The 12,544-nt window shown below is 43.4% G+C and overlaps 1 protein-coding gene across 15 annotated transcripts in view; it reads right to left on the reverse strand.

The window, feature by feature from the left end:
- AKAP13 (A-kinase anchoring protein 13) overlaps positions 1-12,544 on the reverse strand; it is a 216,021-nt gene that overhangs the window by 58,382 nt on the left and 145,095 nt on the right. For 12 of the 15 annotated variants that reach the window (XM_075764737.1, XM_075764735.1, XM_075764733.1 and 9 more), the window contains one exon: positions 469-550. In XM_075764737.1, coding sequence (XP_075620852.1) covers positions 469-550 — 82 coding nt within the window. Of the gene's footprint in view, positions 1-468; positions 551-10,258; positions 11,041-12,544 lie in introns of those variants that run through there. The other 3 variants (XM_075764743.1, XM_075764745.1, XM_075764746.1) reach the window with 3 other exon arrangements.

The raw sequence follows: 12,544 nt of genomic DNA on the forward strand, positions 1-12,544 counted from the left end.
CTGGTGGGCAGGGTGTGGGAACAATGGCTCTGAACAGCCTTCCTGCTTCCTGGAGCCTGGAAATCATGGGAACATTCGGGGAAAAGAAAAAAAAATAGAATTAAGCCACTGATTTGGATCTAAATATGGAGTCAGGAGTTTAAATTTCTGATTGTATTATTATTTTGGCTAGAAACTATGTCTGTGTCCCCCACTGCACCTTTCAAGTTTATTAAAAAAAAAAAAACAAAATATTGAAGTACTTTAAATGCAAAATTACTCAGAAAGGTGACACACCACACAGCTCACTGCAAGTCAAGTGCTACAACCATGTGCTAACAATGACTCATGGCAGATTCATTACACGTTTTCTTTAGTTTATGTACTTTTCCTGTTGAGGCAAGGATGTCAAAAATAAGAAGAAGGAAAGAAATGGTGAGGAGAACCACAGGGCTGCTCGTCCAGAGCCCCCACCGGCACGCTGCTCACCTGGAGACTCCCGCGTCCGCTTGCGCTCCAGCAGGGAAGAATCGGGACATGGCTCCAACGAACACCAGCTCTCGCGGTTTATCTGAAACACAGACCAGAGCAAATCAAAGAAAGGCCACTCTCGCTAACATCTCTTCTTCAATGATGCTCTGCATCAACCAGCAGATATACAGTTATGGCTTAATTTTGTCCCAATAGTAAAAAAATTCAGAAGTAACTTACAACTTTTTTCTTTCCATCACTAAACAAACCATTAAAATATGCCAAGCAACTTTATTTCTCCATGGAAGGTATGGCTCTTGCTCAAGGCAGGAGTTCAGAGGGAGGATGAGCCAGAGTTTAAGCTACTAGCTGAGGATTGAAGAAACCTGGCTTCAATTCCCACTTCCACTTGCAGCAGGACTGAAGGCAAGATACTCCTCTGCTTTACGCCTCAGTTCAATATCTACAGAATAACAATTCCTTACCACCCATGTTGCTGTAAAGATAAATTACTTTAAAGATAGTAAGGCGCTCTGATAATGTGGAAACGAGGGCTAGGGAAGTGTCCAGGTCATGGTGAGAACCAGAAGTACTTTATGTTTGCATTAACTGAAATGACAATGTTACAAACCCCCATTCTAAGGCAGAGACACATCACATGGTTTATTTCAACATCAGCCCTTATCACCATCCCTGTCCCTCACCCCTTCCGTGACTTCCAGCCTTCCAGGAAGGATGACTGATGTGTTCTCAGTCTTCTCCGCTGTCTGCCTCTGCCTTACTCTTCCTCACTTGGCTTGTGCTGTCCAACATTCTGACTCTGAAATCTGCCTGACTATCCGTAACCCTTCGCTCGTCCAACATTTGCTTCCATCGCTTTTGTCTACAGCTGGTAGACCCTGGAAGCCCCTTTGTTCTCTCTCCTTCAGCAGCTCTGCCGTTCCTCCTAGCCAAATGCCCCTCTGACAAACACGAGCGAATCTCACCTGGACAGTCCCATGTCCCACCCCAGGATATCCAGAGGTTGTTTCCCCTCCTGACCTGCCTCAACACACAGGATCTCACATGTTATGTGGTAGCTAAAAGAAAGCTACTGAAATAGATTACTTCAATTTGATATGCCAGCTTTTTCTCCTACACTCTCTTTGGTTTTCTTTTTCTCTCCTGAAATAATTTCCTTTTCTCTCTCCGTCAAATAGAGAATTTTTACTATTTACTTTTTGCCTGCGACCTGTCTTCAAATCGCCTCCGTGATCCTGCTCCATTTTTGCAGTCCCTCATCCCCTCGACATACTCCTTTCTCCCATGTTATGAAATGCACTGCTTTTCCCTTTTCAGTCTTTTTTTCTTTTTTAAATAAAGAAAAAACAAGACTCTCCTACCCTTGACCTGACCTGCTGCTTTGACTAATGACCCGCATCCTTCTTCCCTTTCTCGCTAGGATGATGGAACTTGTTATTTGCAGTCGTTGGCTGATGCTCCTCACTGGTCTGGCGGCATCCCCCTGCCCTTCACTGCAGATGCTCCTGCCAGCACCTCCACTCCCCCCATCTGTCAGCTACTTTCTACAGCACATTTTTCTTCCTTGGGTTTTGTCCTCCTCCATACTTCTGTGATGACAAAATGGGGTTGGAAGGGCCTTTGACAGGTCAGCTAGTCCCTTTCCGCTGCTCCAAGTCAGGCTCAACTATAATCTGAGAGGTCTTAATCCAACGCGCCCTTAAAATCCTCCAGCAGCGAGGATGCCCTGACCGTCCCCAGTCAGCAGCCCTTGCTGGACAGGGAAGGAGCAGAGAAGAGCCAAGAGGGAAAATTGAGCAAGAGTCTCCCAAGGAGAGGTGAAGAAGACCTCGTGCTCTACCAGAGTCAGGTCTCCGGGTGACCTCAGTGCATGTCCCACCTGGACGTCTCTCCCCACCTCCGTGCCATTTTACAGGCTATTTTTCTTAGTTCTGATGTACGCTCCCTATCAGTAGCTTGGTGCCTCTGCTCATACAGGCGCATTTCGTACACATTCACCTGAGTTCCCCTTAGACCCCTCTGGGTACACACATCCAAGACCCCATCCCTCCCTCCACCTCTGCTCAACACACTACGCGCACACCTGTATACCCATCATCTCCTATTTACATACATTACGTATATATTAAATGAGAGGCAGAGAGGGAAAGAGAGGCAAGTCTGAAGTCTGAGAAAGGCTTTTGTAAGCACCTAGTCAAAACTGTTTGGTTTTTTTTGTTTTCCAAACTGACATAAAGACGTTGAGTTTTAACTGTCGCGTGGACAGCGGGGCACTGTTCGGATTCTTTCTACGGAAGAAAGATACACCCCTGTTCTCAGCAAGGCTGAGGGGTATCTAACCTTACCCATTAAACTTCACTGCAGAATGTATACATACTTTTTTAGTCTGTAAAAAGCTGTAAAGTCAATAAATATCACATTATGACTGTAAAGTTGATAAATATCATGTCAATATTATTTTCTGTCCAGACAAAGCAGAATCTACTTTGCAGCACACTATTTTATATTTTATTAAAGGCAAATCTAGAGGTTGAGCCTCAACACAGATAGGAGGACAAATGCAAATGTGCTCAAGTCTATACAAAAGAAGCAACAACCCATTTCAGATATAAAATCAAATTCTGCCTCCTTCTGACTAGCTTGCACCTAACTCCTTCCTCATCATATTCAGCCTGGCCCTTACTCTTACACCAATAGATCTCCATTAAATTTAAGGGAACTACTCCTGATTTACACTGATATCCGCTATTGGAAATTGATAATTAAACATCCTGTTCAATAATTAGCAGTAAGAAAGCAAAATATGAGGAGATTCAAGCCTATCAGTTGACTGGTAATAGAATAAACTATATTAAGCTGAATTAACATTCTATTTTTTCCTTTAATAGAACCAATTGAGTCATTCACTGAAAATGCATTATAGACATTGGCATTTTTTCAAAAAAGATTTGAGTATTTTTCCCATTACCCAGCCAGCTCTCTCCTCTGCCTTGTGACTTTGCCAAGTATTGAAAACGTCTGGGTTTTTTTTTCTATTAAAAAAAGTAATGAGAGAATAACATTGAGGTTTAAGGTGCTGTTTCAGATATACCTGATTATGTACCAAGTAAAACATTAGGAATGAAGTATTTATCTCAGTAGCCCAAATTCAGGAATAATAATAATAATCAACAAAATACAAACAAAGGAAATCACTACTATATACAAGTATTCCCTATGCCAAAATGAGCCCAGACAGGATTTGAGGGAGGCTTACTGCATGCTCTCAAGGAAACTGGGTGGTCCACAGATACTCAAAACACAAACCCCACTATCCCCAGCCCCAGACTGAGCACTTGGACCCCTGCTCAACAACTGAATTCTGCTCGCATGTACTCAGGACTAGTGACTGCAGGTTCAGTTCAGGGCTGTAGAGAAAATACCATTATAAAAGTACCTCAACATCAGGGGCTGGGGAATGCACTGGTGTGAAGAAATTTGCAACAAGACTGTCTTGGAATTTTGCGGACGTGTGTGCATTATATGGAACAAAATATTCCTCCCTTCTTCCCTTAGTCTCTGTTTTGCTAAGAGAAGCCCAACAACAGGACCGCGGGCTGGTGGCCACAGAAGATGATAAAACCCCTGGGCATTTTCTGCCTTGCCCAAACTGATTATATAGCCCATCGATTTTGGGCATCCCAAGTCTTTGCAGTGGGAGCGGAGGATGCAGCGGTGTTCGGATGGCAGAAGGGAATATGAAACAGCCTCTGGGAACAGAGTTTCAATATGCAGCTTTTGAAGAAATGCCAGGAGAGAACCAGCTATTTTTCCATGCAGAAGCCTGAATGTGTTTATCTGCAGCTCAGACGCAGAATGAATCATGGAAGCACATCCCCAGGCACCAAAAAGTGAATCCCGAAGGATTTTCTGTTTGCCTGTGAAACACAAGCAGACTAAATGTCCAAAGAGGGCTTTAGGACACCAGCTGGAGTTGCAAGCAGCAGACAGCTTGGTCGCTCTTTCTGGGCACACATGGATATATTTCCTGACTCTGAGACATCTTCCTGCAGACGCTGAATTTGCAACTTGAAGCAACTTGAAGGGACTCAGTGCAGAAACCTCTTTGCATAAGAAAAGACGGTGCTGGACAACCTGCGAGACAAACGGGGCTGGGACGTCCTCCCTCACGTGGGAGCGATGAGTGACCCTGGTCCCTGTTCCCAGGCTCTTCACCCCTCTCCCCCTGCACGACAGCCTTGGCCAAGGAGCTCTAACCCCATCCAGCGCCCGCAGTCCTGCCCAGTGCCTGCCCACGAAAACAGAATCAGGACCTCCTTCTCAGAAGACACTGAAAACAGTTCTACTTCTGGCAGAGCGGCACCGCGGGGGCTCGCTAAACTCACCTCGGGGCCAGTCGCTAACTGGCTCCCATGCACATCTCCTACCTTTCCACCATGGAAAAGTCTTTTTTTTTTTTTTTCCCCTCTCCCTCTGGTTTTATTTTAACTCTTCTTGCCTTCCACTTCACAACAAAGAAAACGCACCGACCTCGCAGGAAATCTTCTGCTATTTTAAAAGATTGCACTTGTCAATCTTGCTGGTAGTGATAAAAATCTCCAGAGCAGAAGGAACCAGATGATTTTAACTTTCATTTCCTAGCAAATCTCTAGAGATTCCTCTCCCCTCCATACTGTTTTAACTTTGTCCTAAATTTACAGGTTTCCATTTCTCTCCGTTTTTTCCCCCCAGCTTCCAGACCAAGTTCCACCTTGCAGCTAAAACCAGATACCATTGCACATAGGAAAATATTTAGTACAGTAATTCTAGCTTGGTGTATCATTAAGTACTTGTACACCACACTGAGTGATAACTGACACTAGGAAAGATTTGAAATATCCACTGAAGAACAAAAATAGCAGGAAAGAAACTTTTTACTTTAAAAGTGATTATAACTAATTTGTTTAATGATCAGGAATGATCCAATAATTTCTTTTTTAAGTTTTAATGCAAATTTTAACTTTTCTCTAGGAACTACTTGCTCCTAAAAATCTTCCTGTACCATAGTTTTCATTGAATAAATTTGTACACATAACTGGAATTCAATACTTATTCTGAGCAACTTTTAACTTCTCAATTCCATTTATGATGGAATAAACCAGTCGCCACCTCTAATTTCTGAACTAGAAACTGAAGCATCAGTCGATTCACTCCCTTCCCAAAAACCACCTTTCAAGATCCTCCAAGCCTCTTTCAAAGGGAGCGTGTGGGATGGGGCACCTGGGGAAGGAATTTCCACCATCTTTCTTCAACAGCTGATGCAAACAAACTCCACACACACAAAATTCACATTAAGAGCAAAAATCACTGCTTTGACTATCACCTTGCCAGACAATACTAAGAGCAGACATACCAATTTGCTTACAAATTCCAGATTAAAAAAAAAAAAAAGGTGGGTTTTTTGTAATCTCCCTGCGTATTTTCTTGGCTTAAGCTTTAGGGAAGGTTTGACAACGCGGATGAGGAATACGAAGACGATTCTCCAATGTATGCCACGAGGGACAAAATGACAACACTTGCATTTCTGCAATAATTTCTGAAGATATTTATCTTCTAGCACTGCGAATAAGCTACATCATGCTTGTTACCTTTACAGATTTGGTGACAACATTTCTTCAAGGAGGTCCAAAGTGACCTCCTTGACAGCAACAAGCAAGCAGTGCTATAGAGAACTATGCTAAAGCGTTACACCAGAAGAGGCTCCTACAAGCACAGAACATTTTAAATGACTGAATAAATTAGCACTTTGTGGTCTAAAAGCAACACTGAATTCCTAGAGAGCACTTTTCCCCCGGCAATGTCCCAACCGGGGAAAGGAGCGTGTGCCCCAAGAACATTTTCCAGCCCTTGGCACTGGGATGTCCTCCTCCACCAGCAGAGTTAGAGTCCTGGTAACAACAAACTTTAATTAAACTTTAAAACCAGCAGTAATGGCTTTGAATAAAAAACCACCTCGAATAAAACGGGAGGAAAATTCCCACAAATGTGTCTGTGCCTAAGGCGAAAACACATTAGTTTCATTCAAGTTATCCTTTCAGTCCTAATTCTACACGAGACACAAACAGATAAAACTCAAATGTTCTCCGCATCATCACGCATACAGTTCTCTGCTGTCCCATCAATAACCAAACCACTGCAGATAAAGGCAGGATTAAAGTTCAGAGTCATTTTAAGGCCACAAAGTTTGATGAGACACTGCATACCCATCATCAGAGGATAATACTTCCTTCAGCCCCAAACCCCAAAGAAGGAACAAACATACTCATGTGTCAAATAACGAAAAACAAAGCGCACAGAAAATAATAAAAATGCTTTATAAGTATGATAACATACAATGAAAAAACCCTTCATTTCAGTTAGTTTGGGGACCCTCCACACATACTACTTCTAGCTTAGGATGCTTCAAATTGCACTTTGCCTTAGGTGGGCAGGGTTCATTCCACAGGATCTTCTCCAGCACTGGGGTAGAGCTACCAGAGCATCCCTCTGCCAAGGAGCAGAATAACAAATTGCTAAGCTTCCCCTTTAATTTCAAAATGCCTTAATTATTTTTATAACACTGGGCTGATTTTAATTTCATGAATAATGTTCTGATTTTTAACTGGAAGCTGAATGGAATCTGTTCATCTGAAGAGCAGCTAAATCAAACCTCATTCCCCCAGTTATAAAAAAACTTACAGCTTCTGGCTACACTTAACACTCATCTGCAAAGGTGAAATGTAGATGCAGGCCATAACTGTTGTAAAATACTTCCAGGTGCCATTACTCAGTCTCCCAGTCTCAAAGTGAGCCCATTTCTTATCTTCTAACTCTGCAAAGCACAGCCTGTTCATCCAGACACGAGCGCTTGTCTAACTTCACGTGTATTTGCAAGGTGCCAGCCAGAGTGGTTTCCGCATTCTGTCTCTAGATAGTTGTATTTGTGGTAGCAGGCACGACATAAAAATGAGACAGGGCTGCCAACTCACACACGGGCACACTGAGGCTTCCCATTTCGGGTCTTGGAGTAAGACAGCGCAGCCTGCTTCACCCCACACGTAGTTGCTGAGAGCTCAGTGAAGTGTTCAGACAAGCAGATACCCACGTGCCCCACATCTTCTCCCTCATCTGCTACAACGCAATCCCAGCAGAAAAGATCATGGCAAATTTTTATGCCATTTCTGCATCATCCAGGCTTCCCTGTACAGTGCCAAACCACCCTGCTCAGTAACCAAGTCCATCACGTTCACATTGCTGCGGCAGCAAAAAGAAATGCAGCAAAGATGAAGTCCTACCTCCGACACAAAGGCTAGGACACCGTTTTACCCACTGCCTCTTGCTTTTTTGTATGTGGGGAGGAGGAAGAAACACTGTTAAAGCTAAAAATAATTGTGTGCATCAACTCCTAAAATTGCTGAGGGTTTTTTTTCGTAACTCCACAAGCCACTGTTTCAGGCACAATCTAAACATGGAAAATTTGAGCTCCACCACACTGACCCTTCAGAAGACACATGCATTGCAAAATAGTTGGTAGGAACCAACATTCTTTTGTGACTGTATCTAAGAATGGTTGCAATCCATGCAGATATAATCCCACCTATAAACATTTAGTAGCTGAAATGACACAAGATCATCTTTGTTCACAACTTGTTCCAGTTGTCCTTCTCCACCAGCTGCTTTTCTCTCCTATGTCATGATTACAGAGTTCCCCGTCTTGAAATGAAGCAAAGAACGTATTCATCTACCACCCAAAGAAAAAAGCTCGTCCAAGTCAATCCATGGGCCAAACTGAACACTATTTGGTACTTTGCAGGTATCTTGTTAAAATTTCATTCAGCTCAAACACTCTTTATTGATCCTATTTGGGCTTGCTTTTGTTATAAGGCTATGTACTTGCTTTTCAATACTTGACACTTAAGTAACACTGTCCTCTTAACTCACCGAAATGCAATGACCTATATAAGGTACAATTTTATTTAAGTATTTTAATTAAAAACAAACCCAGCAAAAAAAAAAAAACCCACCCCCCAGCTCCCTCATTAAGGGTCTGATCCAACTCCCATTAACGTCAAGAGATGATCTGCCACTGACGCACTCTAGTGCTGGCTTGGATCCCTAGATCATCAAAATTTAATTTCATCTACCGGTTATGTTATAGAAACCAGCTAAGGCATGAAGAACAACTCAAATCAAGCTAAAGTTGATTGTAACTATAGCTGTCACTAGCACCCTCCTATTTTAAACATCTGCAGCCTGTACAGCCTGTGTTGGGAGCAGCGATGCGTGCACACACGCACACATATATGGACACTGAGTCATTTGCAGGAACAGACAGTATAACCCACGGTTTTGAAACTCAATTAGGAAAATACTAGTGGGAACTAACAAGAGCCACATTTTGTTATAAAATCTAAGCTTTTCTGAACAAAAACTAATTTAGGGAACTGATGACATCAGAAATACTGAAGTCAGATAATTATAGTGAATTACATTTCAACCCAGGCATCCAGATATTATTTATAAAGAAAAAGATTGTGGGTTTTTTTGTATTAGCAACCGAGGTTGTCAGGGGTACCAGGTCTTCTCCCAAGAATTATTAAGCAGTCATTTCACACGAGTAGCATGTGTACAATATGTCTACATTTTTAATGACTCATAGGGTGTCTAGAGATTGAATACATGGGATTCAATCCACAACCAGCATCGTTAACATGAGAGTTCAAAAATATTCAATAAAATTGAGTTGGTAGAGAAAACAAGTTATGGTTGGTTGTGTCATTAAAGAACAAACGATACATTGAATTAAAGGAAAATATTTTTATGCCTAAACAGCACAAGTTAACAAGTGCTAGGTCTATTTTAGATGAAGTAGAACAACAATCATCTGAAATTAAAACTTTTCTACGTTCTCGACTCTGAAACAAGGCCATGAAGCAAAAATCAGAAAAAAGGGAGCCACACAATCATGCAGAAACCCACTGCCTCAGCTAAGAAAAACGAGAAGAGAAAAAAAGGGAGAGGGAGAGGAAACACTCTTCCCGGAGTTCAGATCCCTAAGTTGGGCTGTGTTTTGCAGTCCCTCTGGCTGCTTTCCGATTTCCATCCACTTTGCCAGGAAACTGCTGAAGCTCCAAAAAGCTGTTACGGAGACAGGACATTCCCAGACTGCCACCGTGCCATTTGGTGGAGCACTTGCTAATTTTAGATTAGAGGAGGAACACACTGGGACAATTAGCCAAGAGCCACTCCTGGCTCTTGCTCCAACCCATCTTCAGACAAAAAACTCACACCCAAACAGTAAGACTGACAGCAACACCCTTCAAACACAACCAAAAAACAGAGGGAAAGGAGGACCTACCATGCCTTTTTTTGGCAGAACACATCATTTCAACCCCAAAAGCAACCACTGGAAATGGAAACCCTTTGCTGAACAGCACCTTACACAGAAAACCCACCTGCAAGCGGTGAAGTTGGCAAAACAGGAGGGGACCGTTTAACAGCTGAGGACAGGGGAGACGGCCAGAGAGAGCTCCGCAAAAGGGTGTCTCACTGCACACCACAAGAGATTGTCTGGCTGCAGGGATAATAATATTTGGCATGAAATGGTTTGATAAGACACAAAACCATCTCCATGCTGGAGGGCAAGAGCTCTTCCACCTGCTCCCCCTCTCTGCACCGTCCAGCTGAGGGGACGGGTACAGCAGGGAACCGTCAGACCCGTTAGAGATGGGGAAAGGAACCCGTAAATAAATGTACACAAACATCATACCTTTAACAACACAACATCTACAGTCCTGTCCACCTTGGAAATGTCGCACAGGCTGTATCGCCTCTTGTGGCGTTCGTACATTTTGTCCAAAACGCCGGGAGCGGAGGAGCAGAGCCCACCATGAACCCCGGCCAGGCAACCTCCAAGACCTCTCACATACGTGCTCAGGAGTCCCGTGTCTCAGCACACCAGCCTGTCCGAGCCTCTTAACAGGAAAAAGAAAATCCCAGAGCTGCGACCAGCTGATAAAGTCTTCTCGGAACAGATTTGCTTATACAGGCAACGCAGGAACTTATAGCAAACAAAAGATATTTGAAGAGAGCTTTATACATATAGGATTATTTTTTTTGCAACAGCTAAGAATGGTATCAGCCTTCCTGTTATAGTAATAATTTAAAAAAAAAAATGTTTTCCAGACAACTTTGATATCCAAAAAGCACCAGAATGAAAATCCTGCTCGAAAAGAGAACAAAAACCAGATGTTTGCAGCAGGAACCTTGACGCTCCGAGAGGGAAGGCAGAAGGTAGGCTCAGCCACGACAGATCTAATTCAGGAAGAAAAAAAAACAACAACCCAACAAAAAAGCACCGATCACTGTATCCAATGTAAATACTGTCACCAACGTGTTTTTTCTTTCACACTCTTGTGCATTGAAAGAAACAATAAAAAAAGGTACTTTTCTCCTTTCGAGTCCATCCACTGTTCGCCAGACAGGAGGGCTTGGTTTTGCATTAAGTTTAAATTTCTAATGACAGCACAGGGCAAAAGGAAAGAAAATAATGAAATAAAGCCACTCCCCTCCTGATTTGGGCTGGGACGTCACTACTTGCCTTTTTAGTCCTGCACCAGTGTTCTCCCAGCTTTCAAAATTTCTTTGCAGTTGTGGGAGCATGATTCATCTCTTCAGAGAGAGGGGAAAAAAAAAAAAAAAGGGGGGGAGGGAGGGTGGGGGGGAAGAAAAAGCAGCAGCTTTTCTTTGCCAGGCTCTTCCACCTCCGGCTGCAAGCACTCGCTGTGTGTTTGCTCGGTCCAGAAAGAGACTGAGAAGCAAAGGGACGTGTTTTCGGAGAGGCAAAAAGACTCTTCCTTCAGCCCCAGGCCAAGTGAATGAAAGATAATTTCAAGCTTAACACTTCCTCAAAACAGGAATGGAAACTTATGATTTAATCAGTGCACACACACACACAAAAAAGGACATCAGCCATTTATTTTTCTTGTTGTTCACAACAGAGTAAAAAAAGATTTCAGCATCTTGCTGTCCAAAAAATAAAATTTTTCCCTCTTATTCTAGCCTGAAAAACAGAGTTTTCTTTAAAAAAGAAGCAAACCTAAAAACCCTACAGTTTTTTCGTCTTTCTACTGCTGGGCCAGTCAGAGTTTTCTCCCCTCTCAATAGCCCATTCACATCAGCTGGGCCCTGCATGCACACTGCCACATGGTTTCCTGTTTTCAAACTGCCCCCTTGCAGCCCCCTCCGCTTTCCACCCCACCCTGACCTCTCCAGGGATGAAATCTTTCCATACTGCCCTGCTTTAGACATTCTCTCATTCACCGATTCAAAAGGGAATGGGGGCGGTTTAAAAAAAGGCCAAAAAAAAAAAAAAAAGAGAGAAAAAGGGGAAAAAAAAAATGAGAGCGAAAAAGGCAAAAAAAAAAAAGAGAAAAAGGCAAAAAAAAGAGAAGGGGAAGGGCAGGTTTTCTGCAGTTGAGAGTTTGCAGTGAGCAGAACTTGCTGCTTTTCTGGGCAGAGAAACTGGAAACACAGGAATTGTTAATCCCGTGTAGCAAAGCAGCAAACACAGACATCGGAAACGGCGCTTATCAGACCCGTGTTTAATTGCAGGTCTCCAAAAGCCACCCTCCGCGGCACCGGGTGAACTGGCCCACCTCCTGCTGCTGGGATTCGCTCCGCTCCTGGAGCTTAGTTAAGGGTTTGTAGGTCTTTTCATCCAGCCCCGTAGGGTAGCCCTGGTCCCCTGGTTGTATTAAGAGCTTTGTAACCACCAGTTCAAGTTTTGGCGAAGGTGACTCAAACCCTGCTGCCTGCTGAAAGGGATGAAAAGTGAGTTTTCAGCATCTGAATGCGAGAGGAACCTTCCAAAGGGGGTCTAAACCCATCTGCTGCGAGCGGGCGCTCCAGCTCCTCTCCTTCTAGTGCTACCCGGTCTCCTGGCCACCCAAAACCACTACACCAGCACCCTGCCTGTGAGTAACACGGGAACTGGCTCCTCTCCGTGCCTATTTGGTAAAACACCGAAGAATGGGAGTTTACAGAAACATAAAGT

This window comes from Balearica regulorum, chromosome 12, assembly GCF_011004875.1.
Source record: "Balearica regulorum gibbericeps isolate bBalReg1 chromosome 12, bBalReg1.pri, whole genome shotgun sequence".
NCBI classification, from domain to species: domain Eukaryota; kingdom Metazoa; phylum Chordata; class Aves; order Gruiformes; family Gruidae; genus Balearica; species Balearica regulorum.